This window comes from Fundulus heteroclitus, chromosome 2 (assembly GCF_011125445.2).
Source record: "Fundulus heteroclitus isolate FHET01 chromosome 2, MU-UCD_Fhet_4.1, whole genome shotgun sequence".
NCBI classification, from domain to species: Eukaryota; Metazoa; Chordata; class Actinopteri; order Cyprinodontiformes; family Fundulidae; genus Fundulus; species Fundulus heteroclitus.
Window position 1 is genome coordinate 17,589,574 of NC_046362.1, and position 22,028 is coordinate 17,611,601.

Consider the following 22,028-nt stretch of genomic DNA (forward strand, 5'->3'; position numbering starts at 1 on the left):
GGTTACTTAGTCGAGATGTAGGATGCTCCTAACAAAGAAGAATTGATGCTAAAATTGTATCAGTAGTAGTAAAAGTTGTGCGCACTTGTGCAAAATGGTCATTTTTCCACCTTTAACAAATTTGTGAGTTAAATCGTACAGCATATATGTCTTTCTTTATGGCACCTTGGATTTTAACAGGGGTGGGCACACTTTTGAGAGCCACTGTGCACGTGTTGACATTAGCTCCGGTGGCGGTTCTTAATGAAGCTGAAAATAAATCAGTTGACCGAAAAGGCTGCCTCAGTTGGGAGAAAATAAGGTGTCGGAGTTGGCTTGCATGCAGAAAAAGCAATGAGGATTATTGAGCAAAACCACAATGAAGCTGGCTTTAAGCTGACGCTGCAGATGTGGCACGATCAATCTTTCTTGCACAGTAAACGTATCTGTGAAATGCTTTTACACACACGCGCTGCGATCATTAAGGCTGTTCCTGTGATTCAGGGTTCGGATACGCTGATTTGGAGAACCGTGTCCCGTGCTCTCCTGAAACGGTGATGCGAATCGCCAGCATCAGTAAGCCCTCAACAGCGGCGGCTGCTGCGCGGCTGTGCGAGGAAGGAAAAGCTGGATCTCGATGCCCCCGTCCAGAAATATGTGCCAGAGTTTCCTCAGAAGCAGTTTGATGGAAAAGATGTAAGTTGTGTCAGGATGTTGGACGATGTCTTATTCTAATGCTTGCAGCCATCCACGGTTTGTCTTTTGCTTTTTTTTGTTTTTCAGGTTACAATAACTTCTCGTATGTTACTGTCGCACCTAAGTGGAATAAGGCACTATGAGAAGGACCCAAAAAAAGTTAAAGAGGACAAAGAGAAAGCCAAGCAACGTCTAAAGCCTCCAGGTAAAACAGAACTAGGATGAGAAGAGCTGCTCCGAAACCAAGAGAAACCCGGACCAGATCAAACCTCTAAAGACAAAACAATCCCCTCCGGCTCAGAGGAAAAAGGAGTTTGAGCACAAAGAGTATTACTTAAAGGACATGTCGAAAGTGTAATTCAAGCCTTGGACCTTTTTAAGGATGACCCGCTCATTTTCCAGCCGGGTAAGGGAGTCTTACCTGCGAAACCGTTTCATTACGATACATTTCAAGTGTTGATCCGTCGGAGTAATGTTTTGACTGCATTGTAGGCACCACTTTCCTGTACTTCCACTCACGCCTTCACACCTGCTGAGTGCTGTTTTGGAGCGGCTGCGGACCAGCACTTCCTGCTCTCATGATGAACATGTTTCAGGAGCTGGGAATGCGTCAATACAGCTCCAGATGAGAATGACCCCCATTATATATCACACCGCTCCAGGCAATCTATAATTACTTCTAGTTTCTGTACTCTACAGCACTTTGCAAAAGTACCCGCACCTCTATGACCGCTTCAATATTTTGTCATGTTGCAACCACAGATGGTGTATTTCATTGGGATTTTATCTTATAGACCAACACAAACTAATGAATCACTGGGGACTGAAAGAAAAGTTATTTGGCTGAAATATATAAAAATATGTGTGGCATGCCTTTGGATTCAACCTTTGTTTACTCTGAAACCCCTAAAAAAAAAAAAAAATCCAGTGCCAGCAATTGGCTTCAGATTTCTCATAATTGCGGATAGATATAGAGCCCACCTGCACGTCATTTAGTCGTAAAATATTATCTCAAGCTTTCAGCACCTCACAGAGCACTGGTCAACCTCCCACCTAAAAATGGAGGCTAGCACAGCTGTAGCCGCTCACCTAGACTGACAAGAGGGGCAAGACCAGAATTAGTCAGAGAAGATGCTAAAATGCCAGAGGTAACTCTGGAGGAACTTCAGACATACACAACTCGGGTGGGACAAGCTGTCGAAAAGATTAGCTAGCATTGCAACCAAACCTTACCTTCCATGAAACATTGTGGTGGTAGATTCATGATATGTGGGATCCTTTTCTCCAACAGGGGAAGGGACTTAAATAAAATGCAATCCCGGGAGAAAACGCTTGAAACTGGGGCCGTGCTTCAACTTCCAAAAGGCCAAGAACAGTAAACGTACTGCCAGAGCTACAATACGATGATTTAGATCAAGTTCTTGTTAGACTGGCCCAGTCCAACTATTTACTTTGTATGAAAATCTGTGGCTAGATTATAAAACCGGTGTTTATATAGGCTCCCCATCCAATCGGACATGTGGGACAGTGAAGTCCCTAAATGTGCAAAGCCAGTAGAGACAAACATCCTAAAGACTTTCAGCTGTAGTTGCAGCAAACCGAGGCTCTATGAGATATTGACATGGGGGTGTAGATAAAAATGCTCCTCACACTCTTTAGGTTTTTGTTTTATCAGGGTTTTTTATTTAATTTAACTGATTCTCTTTCCACTAATGTTGCACTTCTGTTGATCTATCACATAAAGTCCTGATAAAATATGATAGTTTGTGGTTAAATTGTTACAAATGACAAAAAGAAAACAAGAGCCCAAGGCCTTTGTGATGCGCTGTGTATCCTGAGTGCACAACATTGCTCGAGTACAGGCGTTAATGTTGGAGTAGAATTTTGTTGTTTTTAGTCTTGTCGAAATAAAATCCAACATTATGTCGCCTATTGATCTCCTCCACAGATTTTACCACCTGAACAAGCGGGGGCGAGTCGTAAACTGCCCATATGTGGACAACTCCTACAAATGGGCCGGAGGCGGCTTCCTCTCCAACGTGGGAGACCTGCTGCTCTTCGGTAACGCTCTGCTCTACAGTTACCAAGTGGCCCTCCTTAAGGACACCGAGGGCCTGCTCCCTGGGTTCCTAAAACCCAAATCGGTCATAGAGCTGTGGACGCCGGTCGACAAGACAGAGGCCAGCTGGGATAAGGACGGACTGTACGGCCAGGGCTGGCTGGTGGTGGAGAAGCTGCAGAAGTACGGTCAATGCAGGAAGCGCAGGCATTACGTGTCCCACACAGGAGGAGCTGTGGGGGCCAGCAGCGTTCTCCTGGTGTTGCCCAGTGAGGAGACAGAGCAGCGCCGGGGACAGAGCGTCCTCCTCCCGCAGGGGGTGGTGGTCACCATTATCACAAACATGCAGTCTGTGGGACTGAACAGCACGGCGTTAAAAGTTGCTCATCAGTTTGACAGAGCCAGAAACTTGCGGGAATAATTGGTTTAAAATTCACCCGAAAGATGTGGCTGTAAATTTTATCGTGTGTAGTTTTTAATAAAGCTTTTTTTTTTTTATCCAGCAGAGAAAACTGTTGACCCATACCTCATCTCATTTTTTTCTGAAGCGTGTAGGAATTTAAATATAGTCCACAAGACAATAATTCTGTAAAGTTATAAACAACTTTTAAGTTTCTATTTAGTAACAAAGTCAGATCTTTTTTTGTCCTATTGAAAGGACACTCCAAAGTGCTTCTTTAGATTTTGGCAAACTTTTGTGCATCTTTTTTTTTTCTGTCTGATCCCATAGTAGTAAAATCATATGAAAGCCCGGGTCAAGAGAAGTCAGTGTATGATTGATAGTTTCTATTGGCGTTTGATTTTCTATTCAGGTATGCATACTGCATTGGCAGCATGCTTTGAATTATTCCCACGCTGAAAAATGACGCCAGTTGACTCTCCATCCAGTTCTTGTGTCATCTGGCATTCCTCAGCCTTTTTCCTCCTTGCTTCCTTTATAAAGAAACGTTTCACACCCGCTGAAACCAATGAAGCAACTCCTGAGTTTCAGTACAAGGGAGGCTTCGGTAGGTGGAATCACGGAAGAGCCAAACAGCCTCTCAGGTCCTCTGTCACATCTCTGCAGGATTAATTTATTTTACTTTTTCAGAATTTGATACTGGATACTGGCCATCCATGTAGTTTCTTTTAGGCTTTCCTTCTGTCCCCACCCCCTTGTTTATTAATTCTCCTTAAGGCTGCTCAAACGTGGGACAGGCATTTGCCTAAAAAGCATTTAGAAATGTGTTAGATGCAAAAATGTTTGTCTTGATGACAGTATTTTCAATGACACCACTCAGATTCATGCAACTAATCCTTGTTTCTGTATCATGCTTCTAAATATCCATATATTATTTATGGATTCAACACTGTTTAACATCTAAATTTGTCTTGGTTTTTTTAATGCTCAGAAGAATAATACACCCTTGTTTAGTTGCTGAACAAAGAAAAAGACTAAAATCTTCAACAAAGCATTGGAGAAATGTTTAAGAAAGCTCCAAAGTGCAGTATAATTGTCTATATTAGTAAACACTATATATTCATAAAACACAAGGTTTTGTCAAACCACGATGTGTATTCATGAACTGTCATTTTTGTTTTTTGCTCTTGATCTGTTTAAATGAAAATGAGAAGATTAAACAAGAAAAACTCATTTTTATTTTAATAAATGTTAAAGCTGCATATATATTAATAAGCACATTTTCCTATTTTTACTTTCATTTTTAGGTTATACCTAAAATAGGTGCAAATGGGTGCATAATGTTCATAGTTTAGACTTGTTAAAGGATTCTTTGATCCCTTTGTCTCTCCTCCACCAGAGCTGACACTGTAAGCTTTTAAAGTTTGCAACTGGTCTTTCTTCTTAACATAGCTGAGACTATTAAAATTTATTTTCTACTCCTCCAAAGTCTCTCAGCCTACTTTTCTATAAAACTGTTGTTCTTTGCTTTTCTTAACACGTGATTAATTGACAAAGCAGATGTTTCTAATAGCTGAAGAAGGAAAGGGAAATGAGACAATTGGTTTAATTCCTCGGTGATTAAGATTCGCAGTAGCTATTACAGTACTTTGGATTACCTATGTAATGTAAAACTAAATATCAATATTTCAAATTTTGTAAAATATACTCAGCTTTCTATAACTAAGTATTTTATTCCTGTTTCTTACTAGGTAGGAAATCTGTTCTGCCACTAGGTGGAAGCAGTATACTGAGAAATGGCAAAGCTCCAGAACCTACAGTTATTTTCATTAAAGGTTTGTTTCTGACAGCAAATGGCCCAGGCATCTCTTGAAACATAAAACATTGCACAAGTGGTCTTATTTTCTTTTTTTAAAAAGTATTTTATTTACATTTTAACAAAAAACAAAATGCAGGTGACACATAATCTATACCACCCTGAATGGTCCCTTAAAAACGTTGATATTGCAGCAATCAAACACTTCTTAAAATGGTGGGAAAGCATTTTATTTAACCTTTTTTCACTAACATTTTTGCCCATTCATCTTTTGCGATGAGCTCCAGGTCTGTGGAAGGCCTCCTTGTCATCACCCTTAATCTTTAGCTCCCTGCTAAGATACTTTTAACGGAATAAAGGACTCTGGTTGCACCAGTCCACAATGTAATTATTTACAGTAAGAAAAAAAAATGTTGGTTAAATTAAAGTATTACTTTAAAACTACATTTACCAGTGGTATGAATAGTTATAATGCTAAGCAGATATAATAAAGGTTTAAAGTTTTGGGGGGGGTGGGGTTATGGAAAAGACATTTCTTTCTCTAAATGTCAACATATCTTTTCACTTTTTAATTCAAACAAATTCTAATTGTATTTCTTCTTGGAGTCATAAAGTATAAGTAGAAATAAAAGTAGAAAAAATGGGCCTCAGCGACAAAATTAATCTGGTCTCATTCACTTTTTACTAGGTGTGTAGATAATGATTAATGATGCTAAACATTTTAAAGAGTAACTTCTCTATCAGCAATCTTTTTTTTTGTTTTTGTGTTTTTGCACTTGATTGTAATATGGAGGACACTGGTAATTCAGCCCAGCAGTCCAACAACCTGTCCACCAGACATTACTATTTTAAAAATGCGTCGCCTCTACCTGTATTAGATTTAAGGGAACTGATGAACCTATTTAGACCTGAACAGAGGTAAATATTGCCATTTGTAAGTCGTCTTGCTATTCCAGCTTTGAGAAAGCCAGACAAGGAACGACTTTGAGCTTTCTGGGAAGTGAGATTACTACAGCCTGTCTAGAGGTTTTCAGAGGCAATTATGGGTAACATCAAAATGAAATTAAGACTTAATAACATGCAAAACAGGGACATATGAAGGATGCAGTCAGCAAAAGGCTATAAACTGTTCACTTGTGTATCAGAAACCAAAACCTGTGGGAATACACAGCCTTCAGAAATATAAAGTAGGAATCTACATATATCCAAACATTAAATAATTATTCAATATAACCACTTTTCAAAGCAGCCACTTATTGTTAATAAGTGCTTTGTTTTGTTTGTTTTGTATTGTTTTACCAAATATATCCCAAAACATGATTTGGTTATTTTAACTGCACTTTTTAAGTGCACATTAAAACAAATGCACTGAAATGTAAAAAGTTACAACTTCTTAGTCTCTTATCAAAGATTAGATGTGGCATTCAATTCCCAAACACTTCAAAATACAGACTCTCTAAATAATCGGATTAACTGCAACAAAATGAAAAATGTTTTATTCTAGTTACAAGCAAATCTGCATTTTGGCAGGAAACCTCATATTGCAGATTTCTCCGTATTGTGTCCTTGGCCACGGCCCGGTTGGTTCTCTTTCCCTTCTTTTACCATCCTGTGCACAGAAAATAGTAATTTAAGCTTAAACCTCCCTAATATTAAAACTTTTAGGTGTTTTAAGAGTTTCTAAATGATTTACTTACTTGTGCAGATAATAGATGACAACAGCCAGCACCACTAGGATGAGGATGACTAGGGTGATCACCACTGCAACTAACCCTTTGTCTGGGTCATTCAAAGCAAGACTCTGGAGCTGGTACTCCTCGCATCTGCTTCCTTTGTAATTTTCAGGGCAGCTAAAGTGCCAAAGTGTTAAAAATATATAAGAAAATGTGTTAACGATGTTTTCCTCCAGATAATTTCACATATTGGCTTACAAAGCATTTTTATGTGTACTTTATTTGACTCACCTGCAGGAGAGGTGATCCATAGATGGTACTGTGTAACATATCCCTCCATTCATGCAGTAAGTGGCATCCTTCGGATCACAAGGCTGTCTGTGTTCTGAAAAAGATACAGGATTAGTCATCTTTTTAAGCACAAAAGTTTGCCATGTTATGGTTAGTAGGATGAATTACCTGCCATCATTAGAAGTGCTTCAGTCAGGGTATAGCCTAAGAGAAAACTTGTTTTGTTTTCACCTCCAAGAGAACAAAAAAAGCAAAATCACGTCAGTTTAGAAAATGCCAACTATAAAAACAAACTTGCATTTCCAAGTGACTTGATCAAAAGCTCCCTCTTGTAAAACCTCATTGGTTTAGTTTTAATTAGAAATGGGTCACTTCAAATTGGTTTAAATAAAACAAAATTTCCTCTTACCAGCTCATGAAATCCCAACTTTATGTTGATGGTCCCTTGGCTAAATCTTAGTGACACCTGTGTCTCCGTGCAGTTTTCTCATGTGGGTGTGCTTTTGCTTAAAGAATGCAGCACTTGCAGTTTGTCCGCTTCCTCAAATGGCAAGTGAAATGTCAGGATACAACCCTCTGATACTTCCCCACTATCTCTTAGCATTTCATAATGTTCTAACCAACAAATTTCCGAGCAAGTTAGTTCACGTTTACCTTATAATTAGGCTAGATGAGGTTGCTTGCCAAATCTTTGATAAATACTTGCATTTGGCAGAGGATAAGGTGAGGATCACGCAAGTTTGACTTGTGAACTCTGGCTTACTGGGTTTGGTAGGAAGTATGAATGAATGATTGGTATGTGAAGAGGTATGAATGGAATCGTGGGAACTTTCTTTCAAAGAAAACAGCACATTGCCTCCGTCAGACGAGTAATTGTTTTTGTCCGGGACCGTTAGCTGACTCATCACCTGGCTCCATTTTACGTTTAATATTTTGGTTTCGTGCCTCTAGTTTCATGGTAAATGCAATCACTTCCCAAAACAATGAAGCACTCAGAAGTACTAATCCAGTTTGGATGAAACTTGGTACACACGAGTAGGAGTTGTCACTATGATATTGTGAAGGTTTAAAAGGTACTGATCAGGCACTAGAGCAAACCTGTGCTAATAAGCAATTACCTCAGAATCCGTTGTGACAGGTTTCTGTGATCACATTTTGATGAGTCCAATCTGAACTTTCTGTGAAATCGGTACGTGCCAAATAACATAAGACCACATGACCCCATGCAAATCCACAATGTGACTCCTATGAAGTGCTTTTCTTCCGAGTATATTTTGGAGGTGTCTTCTGTGTCTGTGGACCTTCCTTCATTGTGTTGAATCGCCTTCTGTGCTCCGCTGACAGACTAACATATCACTCAAATTGTGATCTTAGCACCTGTGTTCTCTAGTGCCAACTCCAGACATGCAAAGTCTGCGTTATTCGAGTCATGTACGGTCACTGGTCTACATCTGTAACATATTCATCTCAATAAAATTGCCGCTTTTGTTAAACATATCCATAGGTGGTTCTCCTGCTGGAAGGGAAACCTCTGCCCTGCATTGTTGAGTCTTCTGCAGCCTCTAGTGCGTTTTCTTCAAGAACTCCCACCTATGTAGCTCCATCCATATTTCCTCGTGAACTTTGATCAGCTTCCCTTTCCCTGCAAAAAAACGAAGACATTTTTCAGGGTGATGCTACCACCATCATGTTTTACCATGGAAGTGATGTGTTTAAGGAAATGTTCCATGTTAGTTATTAGTCATACTGTCTCTAAAATGCACAACAACCTTTTCCTCCTGTTTGTTCTTTCCCTTTTATGACTTTTGGCAAACTGCAAGTCTTAAAGTTTTTTTCTCAATATATTCAATAAAGGCCAAAAGTACACAAATCAATTCAATTTTGTTTATATAGCACCAATTCACAATACATGTCATTTCAAGGCACTTTACAAAGTTAATTCAATTAAATCATCCAGACAGATTGGTCAAAAAGTTTCCTATCTAAGGAAACCCAGCAGATTGCATTGATTCTTGACAAGCAGCACTCACTCCTCATGAAAGAGCGTAGAGCCACAGTGGACAGTCGTCTGCTTTGTCCATGGCTTTGCAGCAATCCCTCGTACTGAGCATGCATGAAGGGACAGTGGAGAGGAAATCCCCTCTTTAACAGGAAAGAAAACCTCCAGCAAAACCAGGTTCAGTTTGAACGACCATCAGCCTTGACCGACTGGGGGTTAGAGAAGACAGAGTAGAGAGACAAAAAGCACGGAAGCACACATTTATCCAGAAATCCTTACATGGTAATAGTGAATGATCTGCCTCCTTAGATGGTGTCATACCTGACCAGGTGTACCCACTATAAAAAGAAAAAAGACAGAGAGAACATAAAGCTGAAAGTTGAAATAATACCAAACAATGCAAATTGGAGAACAGTAGGAAAACTCAGCAGAGTGAGAAGAATAGATCTTGGTGTCCTCCAGCAGCCTAAGCCTATAGCAGCATAACTGCAGAGGTAGCTCAGGGTAACCTAAGGCAGTCTAACTATAAGCTTTGTCAAAAGAGAAAGTTTTAAGCATACTCTTAAAAGTAGACAAGGTGTCTGCCTCACAGACCAAAACTGGGAGTTGGTTCCACAAGAGAGGAGCCCGAAAACTAAATTATCTGCCTCCCGTTCTACTTTTAGAGACGCTAGGAACCACCAGTTATCCTGCAGTCTAAGAGCGACTGATAATTGTTCTTTCAACAGATCAATGGCTGTCCACCCGAACCGACAGGCCTGGCAAAGAGAGCACAAGAGGGACTATTGAATGAGCTGCAGGAAATCACATCACAGATGGGAGAATGTGCACTCCACAAATCTGAACTTGTTGCCAAGTCCAAAAGTCATTGTTGAAAGATTGCCCCCCCCCCCCCCCCCCCCCCCCCCCCAAAAAAAAAAAAAAGTCCTGTTTGCAGTTTGGCACAAACTATTTAGGGGGTCCAGCATAGATGTGGATGAAGGTGTTCTGGTCAGATGAGACCAAAACTGAACTTTGTCACTAACACTGCACATCTCCCTAAACACACCATCCCCATGTGGGGCATTGCAATGGCAGCATCATGCTGGGAAAGTTATTTTCCTCAGCAGAGACAGGGAAGCAGGACAGAGTTGAATGGAATATGTACTGAGCTAAATACAGGGCAATGCTTTTAGAAAACCTGGTAGAGGGTGTAAAATACTTGAGACTGGGGTGTACGTACACCTTCTAACAGGACAATGGCTCTTAACAGCTTTAAATTTAAGCATATTAATGTGCTACAATGACCAATTGAGTATCCGTGATAAGACTTGAAATTATGCATCATCGTCACAAAAAAACAACATTTTGGCATAGGTCTGTATGCTTTTGAGACCTAGTGCATGCAGATATTTTATGTAATTAATGCCTTTTGAAAACAGAGTTTTTGCTTTAGCTCAAGCCAACATGGCTATCCCAAAGGATTTTAGTGTCGGACTGCAGAGTGTATCTGTTACAATGGCAATCAACCTTTTGAAACAAAATAATCTGAATTCAGAGAAAAATTACTTATTTTATTGTAAATTCAAAGACGTCCTCCAAACAGTTTTGACACAACTTGGGCAGTTTTTCAAAGAGCTTTGTTCACATATTTTTACCACTGAATAAGTAAATCTGGTGTAGACACATCACCTAAAAACATACAAATGTGTTTGTTTTTTTCTGTATTACTGTATGCGTTGTAAACAGGCTTTATTTATTAGCTTATTGTTCACATATTTAAGGTCAAGCGGCACCGTCGTAAGCAGTTCTACTGTAGAAAATTACAGCGAGGTTCTGAATTTATTAACTGCATTTAACACGTTGGTGCCGCAGAAACCTTTGAAGTACCTGAATATGATGTATTTCACTTTTTTTTCTCCGTGCGGGTGGGTTGTTATCGCGAGGAACTCAGGAGGTGAAGCAAAGCGAGAGCGTTTTCCTACGTCGACGCTTCCAGAGCGGCACAGAAAACGGGGACGTGCGGAATGCCGTCTCCGGGTCTTTATCATGGACTGCAGTCATGACTCGATCGACTGCATTTTGCCCTTTTTAATGAAAACTGTATCCCGTTTCCTTCGCGCTGACGCCTCCCGACGCACATCTGCAACCGCTGGCGTCCGGTTTTCAGTACCTGGACAGCTCCTCTTCCTCTTCTCCTTATTACTATTTTCATCATCAGGCACATGGAGTCCCTGATGTGATTGTGGGGGAAGCCTTGCGAGCACATTACGCCTCCCCTGATCGGGCGATAGCCTCGTCCTCTCCGCTAAAGGATGGTGCTTCCAGCCCAGAGGTGCTCTCGATCCCCTGAGAAGAAGCCATACGTGTGCGCAGTCGACGCAGATTCAAGCCTAATCGCTGCCTACACACGGGAAGATCCGAGCTCCGACAACGCCGATCACCATAATAATAATGTTAATAACCGGCTAGAGGATATCACCATCATCACCGCTGTGTGGTCAGTGGAGTCAGGATGTAGAAAATACACAAGAGGTCAGTGTTCTTTCTTTCAACGCCTGAAGATAATTAATGTTTTTGATGTTGGTTGATTCGTATTAAAAAAAAATGAACCTCTGAGCGCAAAGCGGAAATATTAAACACCTCTTAACTGTTTATGTAGCTTGTGGGAAATAATCGGAATTGCCTCCTTTTACGCGATAAATGCCAGGAGAGTGGCCAGAAATAGCCCAGAGTGGTTGTTACACGAAATGAGCGCCTTTGTGGACGACCTCCTTAACTCGGGAAGCGTTCGCGGTATTGGCTGCAGCGTTTATTGGAACAAAAGTGTCAATTTAAGATGCTTATCTGTATTTGTCACTTTTCCTATTCTGGTTGGCCATTACAGTGTTATAACAATCACTGAAAGTCCTAACCTCTGTGACTTTGAACACGTCTTGTCGCCAGATCATCTGGGGGGGTTTCCCCCCCTCTCTTTCCAATAAAGTGCATATTTTTGGAGCGCTGCGGTGAAACAAACCCACTCAGACCTTGACTGACCTGTGCTGATTTCTCCTGAGCAGCATTTAATTTGCTGTGCTTCACCACATTGTTCTGCTCTGGCTGTGAATGCTGACAATGTGTGTTTATCGATTAGATTTATATATATACTAAACCAAGACAACGATATAGCCAAGCTAATGATTGCCTTTTCGCTCTGCTGATTATCTGACTTTATTAGTTTATGTTAAAGCACGACAGCATGTAGACACATTTGTAGCTCGGTAAATTACACGATCATTAAATGGGTGTCTCTGCTGGTTGGTTCAAACAATGAAATTATATAGTTTCACTGCACACCAGTTTGTTTTGTTTGTTTGTTTTCTTTATTTTGTTGATTGTGTCTTAAAGCTGATGAAAATCCGTTTCTCTAAGAAATACAATATTACATAAGACAAATTTAAACTGGGCATCTTTATAAATTTGATCAACAAAGGGAAGCATGGAGTGCTAAAACATCCTGTCAGATGACTTTAGACTTGATAAAAGACAGTGGACCAACACCGGCAGATGAAATGGCTCCCCAGATAATCACTCCCTGTGGAAACGCCACACTGGATCTCAATGAGCTTGGATTTCGTGACTCTCCGGTCGTCCTGCTGACTTCAGGATCTTGATTTCCAAAGGATATGCAAAACTTGTTTTCATCTGAGAGGACTTTGGACCAGTGAGAATCCGGCCGGTTCTTTTCCTCCTCTGCCCAGTTAAGGTGCTTCCGGCATCGTCTTTGGTTCACAGCCTTAACACAAGGACTGTGACAGCATATGTATGTGTGTGGTGGCTTTTGAAGCACTGACTCACCCAACAACCCAACTCTGGGTTAAGTGTTATTTGGCCAACTCTTTCTGTCACACGTTTTCCTTTTCTTTCCTTAAGTTGCATACAGTGTGCTGGAAACAGGCAGCTACGTTAGCATTGACCTTTTGCAACCTGCCCCCCTTGTGGAGGTTGTTAGCGACTGTCTGGAGGACAACTGTCAAGTGTTACACTTGATTTTGTAGGCTATGAAATGGCCTTAAAACATTTTTACCTTAAAATCATTTTTGGTTATATACAGTATTAGTAAAGCATTTTGAACCCTACTTGGTTTGTTAAAAAAAATCCTGCAACTATTTTTATACATATGTTTATCATTTTCTTTTTTAAGCTGAATTACTGAAGTAAATTGACTTTTCAACTATATTCTAATTTCCCTGTAACTTTCCATGTATGTCTAGAAGCTGGACCGAAATTCATGGAGCAGACTCCGACTTAAATGGCTCTCTGTGTAAGGGGGACAAAGAGCAGGCATCCCGCTGCACTTACTATGCAAAGGATGTGAGGTTCCTCAGCCCCCGATCCACAGAGGGGATCATATATTGGAAGAGATTTAAAATCAATTACAGTTTATTGCTCTCTCCAAGGAAATTTGTTGAAAAAAGCCTAAAGCCTTAGTTGGGGCAAGGGGTCTTTTAAAAACTGGCAATGCTGTTTTATTGATGTGTCAGCATATATTTGTCTTTGTCAGCTTTATTTTCATGACTACGACTCCAATTTTGCTCTGCATGAGAAGATTAAATCTGTGGTTAATGTGCACAGTTCTATTGTTTGTTTCAATTCTTCTGTACCTACAGATGTGGTCCTGACCAGATCCCTGCAGTGGTGAACTCGTATTCAGCGCCTGGCTTCGTTTAAAGAAGACATTATTTGTGCCGCCTTGACATGAGCAACACCCAGTAAGTATGAAACGAGGCAAAGCGCAGTTTGAAACTATGCAGGGAAATGTGAAATTAATACTGAGATTAGGAGAAGGAGAATCCTACTCTCTCTTGACCTTCACACGAGTAGGAATCTGTGGGAATGCTTTCCTGAGAGTGCGAGCGCAGCAAACCTGTGCCGGCTTCACTTAGCATTCAGGAGGGATGTTCACATGTCATCTTCTCTTATTAATAATTACTCTGTGTGTGGTCCCTCCTACGGGCCCCGCATTCTGATTACAGGGAGGTTAGGGTTGGGGAAAGGGGAAGGGAGAGGGAGCTGAGTTGGAGGAAGTGAAGTGGAGTAGTGTGGCGTGGGGGGAGGGGAGGGGGGGTGAATGCAAAGTGTGTTCAGTCAGCTGCATCTTCTGCAGAGCGCAGGATGCTGCTTGGAGCCAATCGGGTCTTTTGTCTGAGCTTCCCACCAGCAGATTATCGGCGCTTTCGGTTACTTCATAGTTGGGTTTATAACGATGAGACTGGTACAAAACGTTTGCATCTAAACGACAGGAAGGGACCAAAATACAGAAGACGTCCAGATATAAAATGCACAACACTGTCAGGGTCAGATTAACTGATCTCTCAAAGAAAACCACGCATTTCAGCCCACTGGCCTACATCAGAGCATGCTCGGCCAGTGGGCTGAAATGCTGGCACGATTCTCACTGAACTGGCCTGGAAACGACTCTGCAGTCTTCTGTATGTGCTACCAAGACTCTTTCATCTAGAGCTTGGCTATTCTAATATTTTGGTTTAGCACCAGAAGCAAAGAAACTAGGACAACCCATCCTTTTCCAAGAACTAATGAACAGTGAGTTGTTAGTGCAAAGACCACCTACTGCATAGCAGTGACAGATGGAAAACTGTTGTACAGTGAAAGTTTTTTTCCGCATGATATCTATACGGATGGAGTTAAAGAGGACATGAAGGTGGATTGAGAGAAGAAGATGCAGAAGATCTGGTTAGATTGAGAGGATCTGTATACAATGCATTGACCTAAGCAGAAATATAGAATAAAGAGCTGCTGCAGTGATGTAAAAAGTATTTGCCCCCTCACAGATTTATTTTTGCAACATATTGAAAAAGACAACCTCAGTAACTGCAAAAAGTGTTTTTCAAATGCGGGTGTTGTTTAAGGGAAAGGGCCACCCAGACCAACCTGACCCCCCTCCCCCATATCTTCCTAACTTCTGTCCAATTCAAAAATGAACACGGAATGAAAGACTAAAGGCAAAAACTAGTAAGAGGTCTTTTATATCGATGTGTAGGAATTTTGGTCCAATGTTCTCTGCAGAGTAGCTTTATTTCAGCTGCATTGGGGGGTTTCCGTGGATGAATGCCCGAATCTAGATCACGTCTTGGTATTTTAATCAGTTTTATGTCTAGACTTTGACTAGGCCACTCCAGAGTCTTGTTTTTTTTTTTGTTGAAGAACAGTGCTCAGTTCCATCAATTACGGCAGGTTGTTCAGGTCTTGGAGCAACAAAGCATCACAATGTTTGACTCAAGGTATGATGTCCTTTTTCTGAAATGCTATTAATTTTACATGTGATGCGAAAGGACAAAAGCCTTCCAAAATGTTCTCTTTATTCACAACAGTCCACAGAACATTTTCCCCAATAGTCTTGGTGATCCCAAAGATGTTTCGGACAAACGTGAAATGGGACTTTGAGGTATTTTTGTTCCACTGTGGTTTTCTCCTTCAGCTCAGCTTTTGGATGCACTTTTGCTTAGTGTCTCTTATTACTGTCAAATCAGGAACACTGACCTTGACAGAGTCGAGTGAGGCTGGCCATAACTTAATTTTATAGTTACTCTGATTATCTTCAATAATAAAATTGGTGCTCTGATACAAATAACTCAAACGTTTTGACATGTCAAGAATTTTTCAAAACCCATGACAAAAGTGAATTTGGAATCTGTGCTGCTTTTACTTATGATTTTTTTAAGTCGTGATGCAATAACTATTTTGCTCAATAATGAAGATTCATTGGAAACAAATAATGCAGATTTTCAATAACATGTAAAACTACAGTCTGAAAATTGCTATTCTGGATTACAGTTTAAATACCACGTCCAGGTCAAACAACTTTAGAACAAGAAGTCAGTTATGCCTCACGAGCTCAAGGTGCCTGCAGCATGAAAACAGTTCAGAGCGAAGAACAAGGCAAGCCACGTTTATTTGTATTGCACATTTCAGTGACAAGACAATTGAAACTGCTGATGTTCAGGTGGTAGCGAAAAATCTCTAGAATCTAGTATGCCATCTCTGTAATTAAGACATTGCCTTAAAAACACAGTTTTAAGTCTTTAAGTGGTCAGCTTTAACTTGTTGTCATTTAAATCCTTAAACCGGCAAAACTAAAATGCTGCTGCAACAAATACCTCCGTGATACAGATCATCATTCCCTCACATGCTTCAGTTATCAGAAAGTATGTGTGTACATAATCTGAGCACTGTAGTTTATTTTGAAAAGGTCCCGTGGCCTGTTCTACACCTTTGAGATAACACCAAATTCCACAGCGTGATGAACCCATGTCTCACAGGAACAGCTTCTCACTACATGCACCCATAGCCTCTTTGTAACAGGATGATTTTGATTTTATTCTGAAGTTTTCCCATGTTTTCTGCCATCCTGCAGCCTCGCGTTAGATGAACAGAAGTTAGGGTTGAACAGTTAAGCTAAAAGTTAATCTGAATGGGTTCCAAATTGATCTTTTTTTTTTGTTTGTTTTTGATGTCTTAACACAATTCCAATCTCAAAAGTTCCCAGTGGTTCATGTATTGCTATTTTAAAACCTTTACTCCACGATAATATTTGCATTGGCAAGTGTTTACGTAGAAGACGACACTTTTTCGTATGATTGGTCAGTGCTCAAAATATTCACAGCGAAACAAATTTTGCAAATGAGCTAGCAAGATATACCATCTCCTCTCCAGCAGCATTAAAAATGCAAATAATATTTGCTTGGAATGCTACCAAAAAAAAAATGCTGATTCCAAAGCTTATTTTTTTAATCAGATAGTTACACATTGAACAAGCACCTCTTTGCGAAAACATGTTTCACATCAAAAGTTGTCTGGAATGGAGCTCAGGCCAACTCATCCTTGGATAACCTAACCACCTTTGTTAAGGCTTTGCATGAAACTCTTGGAAATATATTTTTTTAAATTGTAGTTTTAGAATTTCTGAAGTTTGCTTTGAAGTTGATTTAAATTGCTGTCAGTAGCTTTCTTCTTGCCGTCCTTTCCTAAATTTGTGGAGTACACATCTAAGAACTGTCCTGTTGCCATATTTAGTCTACATGAGCGGAGGATCTCTGCAGCTCCTCCACAGTTATGATGAGCTTCTTTGCTGTTTCTCTAAATGCTCTCGTTGCCAGGCCTGTCACTTTTAGATGGATAGCCATGTCTTCATAGGTTTACAGTTATTTGATACACTCTTTAGTTATTTGATGATGGTTTAAACTGTGGTAGGGGAGATGTTCAAAACTTGGGACAGTGTTTCGTCTCTCCAAAGCTTTTATCCCTGATCTGTCTGCTGCGTTCCTCGGTCTTAATAATGCCGTTTGTTCACTACTGTTGTCCAACAAACCTCCAAGGCCTTCACAGAAGAGCTGCATTTGTACTACTAATAATTTGCATACAGTTTGATGTTATTTATTAATTAAAACTCCTGATAGCAATTGGTTGCACTCAGTTTTTCATATGGTTATCTGAGAAAAAGGGGCTTAATACAAATCCATGCCCCCCTTCCAGATTTTTTTTCAGTGGGAAAAAAGAAATTGAACCATGCAACATTGTTCTTTAACTTCACAACGATGCAATATTTTGTGCTAGTACATCACATAAAAACCCCAATAAAATACATTGGGGTTTGCAGCCGCAACTTAACAAAATGTGTTAAAGTTCAATGAATTTAAATACAATATAATACTGATAACCTAACCTATGCCATTGCATATATATATATATATATATATATATATATATATATATATATGAAGTATTTTCAAACTTAGGTATAAGGCAACATGGCAGTTTTTTTTCAGGTATTTCCGACAAACACGTGTTCTGATAGGTCAGAAGAAAGAAAGTGTTTCCTTTTTAAACCCCAAATACTTTAGATTTTTACATTTAGAAGTAACGTAAATGTATTCAGTTTGTTGTTTTTTAGTCTTAACAGATGACGGTCAGTTTAATCATGCATCCTGTTACATTAGAATAAACAGCTCCAAATTGCTGCAACGTTGATTTTAATTTATCTTTTACTCTTCATGTTTTCTGTGGTAAAACCACAGAAAACATGCTAGAATATTAACTATATATCACTTTGTAATTATATCAGGGGATACCACTAATTACAAACGATGACAAGAGAGCCTATTAAAACACAAGATGTAAAAACTAAATATAGCTATAACAACATAATCGTTACTGTGTTTTAGGATTGTAATGAGGGTCTTTAGTAAGAGGTGCAGAGGCATAGTTTTTGCACCCTTTCCCTGAAGCTGTTCGCGCTCTCTCCCGTTTATTTATTTTTTAAATTTTTTTTGCCTCCCTGTGACTTTCACTGCTATTCCATGTCTGCAAACAGCCTAGCCTTGAGCAGATTGCTCCACAATGTCTTCAGATGGGAAGCGCCTGTTCGCTCCTCGGGATGGCAATTAGCCATCTTATCCCGGGCTCTGCACACAATTGCTCCTGGCTTGCTCGGCGATTGTCTGAAAATGTAACACTGATGCACTAAACAGTTTGTGTCTGTCATGAATGATTACTGTCCTTGTTGCAGCTCGTCAGAGGTGCCAGCTCCATGGATAAAATTGGGACGCAAAGGCACGTTTTGTGTCGTGTTCGTATTTGACCCTCGAGCTGAAAAATGCAATTATAGCTCCACTGGCATTACAAAAGAGTAGACGAGAAAAGGGCTTGGGCGTTTTGTGTGGCGAGGACTTAACCATAAGATAAGTTTGAGAAGCAGATATTTTTTATGTGCCATGTTGCGAATGTTCCTTTGAATGTGGGCCTGCTCAGCCATCTTCTTCTAACCAGTTGTTTCCCCACGACTTCACCTCTATCACAGAGGTTGCAGAATTCACCAACCCTTTTGGCTTTTGTTCTCCCTGTCTTGTAATCAATGCCTTCCTCCACTGATAAGTACTTCAGTTATTGATGTCCCCACATTGGGTGCTCTGGGACTGCAGCCAAGTAATGTGTGTCTCCTGTTCCAGGGTGACTTATCCTTGTCCGCTATTGGCTGAGCCACTCAGATTGCAGCCCTCTTCATGAACTCCAGTTCCCTGGAAGAAAAAAACAACACCTTGCCAGGTTCTGCCAAATTTAGCTTACATCACAGACAAGATAAAGCAAAAGAAGAATCCTTAGTAAAAGAAAAGTGCAATGCCATCTCTTAGTTTTTGCCACCCATCTTAGTTTTTGTGCCATACCTCTTGTGTCTATATTGCTAGTCTCATTTGTGAGCGTTTCACTTTTAAAAGAGGTTGCACTTCGTAACAGCACCCTAAAATTTCAAGTGGTCAGGTTTCACAAGTGGACTTTTTTGTCTCTGTAGCTATCAGTTATATTATGTTTTAAATTTGAATCTTTAGACTGGTGTTTTTTGCACTTCCATTTTAAATAGCGTATGTGTATTGGGATAAAAGGTTTAGAATTAAATTTTTACTGCATCACGTGGGGCACGTTAATTTAACCTTTTCCCGCAGACTATTGTAGATCTTCCTTGAGACAGGATAATGTGCAGCCTGTTGTGCTATTACATACTCTTCTAAGTTATTTAATGTTTAATAAATAACTTTTGGTCTGTTAGGTATTGTCCAGTGAATGTCAGCCCAAACAGCTAATATTAGGACAATAGTTGAAAGGGTGATTCGAGCACTGGTGTTCTTTTAACAGCAAACTCTGCACACATATGGAATAAATGAGTGACAACTTCTCTTGAAGTCCAAGAATTTATTAACAGAAATAAAATTAACATCCAGAGAACATCAGTATAGAATGCTGTTTATCTGAATTAACACTAGATTTCAATCAACAAATCCTCTCTACTAGGCTAGTGAAGCTTAACTAAAACTATTAAGCAAAATTAAGATACAAAGAAGCTAAGGAACTATGTACACACAAAAGAAACAAAAAGACAAATAAAATGGTTGAACACCATCATCAGAATGATTCAGTGAATCCTGGTTCAATGCAGATCCAAGTTAGAGAACCAAAGTTTATCTTAAAGAATGTAGAATGAGATCAAGTTAGCTTGAATAATTTAGCATATTTGGTATGTGTTTCCACCCATTCACAATGCAAATCCTGAGTTAAACAAAACATTATTTGAGAATATAACATTTCAAAGAATGATTTGCTCAGTAAAATCAATGCCTTTAGGACACTTATATTATATTATCATAATAATACAATTATTCTTCAAGAAAGCTAGGTGCTGTAGCAATCGGTCACTTGTTGGGTTAATCCTAAAGTTATACAAAACATTAGCCTTAATCTTCCCTATTAATGTGGTAATAACGCTCATAGCACAATCGAACAATGGCAGAGTGAAACAAAAACAAGCATTAGGTTTAAAACAAACCGTATTTGTGTTGACTCTGCAGTAGCACTAATGTTATCCAGGAAGCTAATAGCACAATGCAAGCTGACATTCGGCGCTAATTTAAAATACCTTAAAGGCATACTATGCAACATTTTTCAGTTAATTAATGTGTTTCATACCGTTTTGGATGATTAAATGAGTCATTTCAGGTCGAACAAAGGTTTTCTCGGCCCTGGTGGTCTGTGGGGGAAATACCGCACAAGAGCCCTCGGCCCGCACCCACAGGCTCAGAAGTCTCGTGCAAGACTGCGAGAGTCGGTCTTGCTTTACGGCGAGAACTCCATGTGTTTGTGCCCTGCCATTCACTATATGCACGCACGAAAGCAACAAAGAACCGCGTGTTAACGTCAAATAAACATGCAAGCATATCGAGTTTTTTATTATTATTATTATTATTATTATTATTATTTTATTTTTTATTTTTATTTTTATTTTTTTTTATGTTGGCGAGGCGGTAGCGTGAGTTTGGCAAGGCGGCGGCCTCGCCAAGATAGCGCTGCGGGAAACCCTGATGTTCATACTTTCACTGTGTTAGTCATTGTTTGTACTGCCGTTTTTTCGACTTTTCATTGCGTTCGCCTGTCTGCTAAGCTCAAAACAACCACGCCTGGCTTGACAGAGAAACCAGAACAGCTGAGCATCTTTATGACAGTGCACTTTTACTTTTGCCCTCTGGGGGGAGCCTCGCTGGAAAATCAACCCCGGTTGCATAGTATACCTTTAAGTTCTAATTGGTCTTAATAAGCGAAACCGGGAAAACACAGACATCAATATCCCATCGATGTATACAATCCTTCTGGAAATAAAGTTTGTTATAAAACAGTAAAAACACACTCGAACCACATCAGCAAATCTTGGTGTCAAAGACGCTAGCGGGAGCTATGCCTGTTGGCTCCAGGTGTTTCTGAAAACACATTAAGTAAACCATTCCAAACTTTCCCTGTTTATTTCTCTGCCAAGCCTCTCCAGTTGTCTCTGGTTGTGGTGACGCGCGTCCGGTTGCAGTGAATTACTCCAAGGTAAAGCTGGTTATCTTAGCAGCGGGCGAGCAGGCAACTAGCTCGAAGCGGGGCTGTGAGGAGGCGGTTCTGGGTCTCAGGCCGTAGGAAGCTTGGCGCTGCAGGAGATGCAGCATGTGGATCTCTGCTCGGCAGAGGTGTGGCTCGCTCCCGGGTTAGCTTTTCTCCTGCAAAGCTTATAAAGATCATAAAGCCTGTTTCATGGCAGTCGTCTTTTCAAGTTCTGATGTTGGAAAAGGGCAGGGATGTACTCAGTGTGGGCTCCTCTCTCCTCCTCCACAGGCGAAAAAGCCTGGGGGAACCTGGCCTCATAGCAACGGCACCCTGCTGTTCCTTGGTGCCTGTAAAGGTCCCAAATTTCTTTGTGGCTTACAGTTTAGCACGTGATAGCACAACAAGCCTTGGGTGTTTAATGCTACAGCATTGTCTTCCTACACATTTACCACTGCAAAAAATACAATTTTATCATCAGCTAAGGCAAGCTCCTTCACATTGTTTTGGCCATGTCTAAAAATTCTACAGCATGAGCACCAAAGCGCTCACATACCATATATTTAAATTGTACATGTGTGCCACTGCTTCTGGATGGATGTATGGATGGATGGATGGATGGATGGATGGATGGATGGATGGATGGATGGATGGATGGATGGATGGATGGATGGATAATTAACTTTATTTAATCCCATGCATCTGTCTGTGCAAATGTAGATTCCCTC

The 22,028-nt window shown here is 40.2% G+C and overlaps 2 protein-coding genes and 1 non-coding gene across 9 annotated transcripts in view; 2 read left to right on the plus strand and 1 right to left on the minus strand.

The window, feature by feature from the left end:
- lactb (lactamase, beta) overlaps window positions 1-4,622 on the plus strand; it is a 9,321-nt gene extending 4,699 nt beyond the window's left edge. Inside the window, 8 exon segments of the mRNA XM_036145014.1 lie at window positions 466-602; window positions 604-675; window positions 763-954; window positions 956-1,016; window positions 1,019-1,081; window positions 1,168-1,184; window positions 1,186-1,337; window positions 2,624-4,622. Of these exon segments, the coding sequence (XP_036000907.1) occupies window positions 466-602; window positions 604-675; window positions 763-954; window positions 956-1,016; window positions 1,019-1,081; window positions 1,168-1,184; window positions 1,186-1,337; window positions 2,624-3,155 (1,226 nt within the window). The 3' untranslated portion in view covers window positions 3,156-4,622.
- Window positions 4,623-5,248: 626 nt separating this feature from the next.
- On the minus strand, window positions 5,249-11,579 carry LOC105932335. Of its 6 annotated transcripts, none has more exons than XR_004933225.1 (7): window positions 11,544-11,579; window positions 9,193-9,251; window positions 7,324-8,556; window positions 7,083-7,145; window positions 6,915-7,008; window positions 6,648-6,800; window positions 5,249-6,559 (listed from the first exon to the last, which is right to left on the minus strand). It is a non-coding gene; the product is annotated as an uncharacterized LOC105932335 (transcript). The 6 variants fall into 6 exon arrangements; XR_004933224.1 differs by lacking the exon at window positions 11,544-11,579 and adding an exon at window positions 11,066-11,154; XR_004933222.1 differs by lacking the exon at window positions 11,544-11,579 and adding an exon at window positions 10,783-10,862.
- The window catches only part of tmem266 (transmembrane protein 266), a 45,647-nt gene continuing 34,490 nt past the window's right edge, over window positions 10,872-22,028 (plus strand). Inside the window, exons 1-2 of one of the 2 annotated variants that reach the window (XM_012871407.3) lie at window positions 10,872-11,427; window positions 13,545-13,646. In XM_012871407.3, the coding sequence (XP_012726861.2) occupies window positions 13,633-13,646 (14 nt within the window). In that variant the 5' untranslated portion in view covers window positions 10,872-11,427; window positions 13,545-13,632. The remainder of the gene's footprint in view (window positions 11,428-13,544; window positions 13,647-22,028) is intronic. The other variant, XM_036149742.1, reaches the window with a different exon arrangement.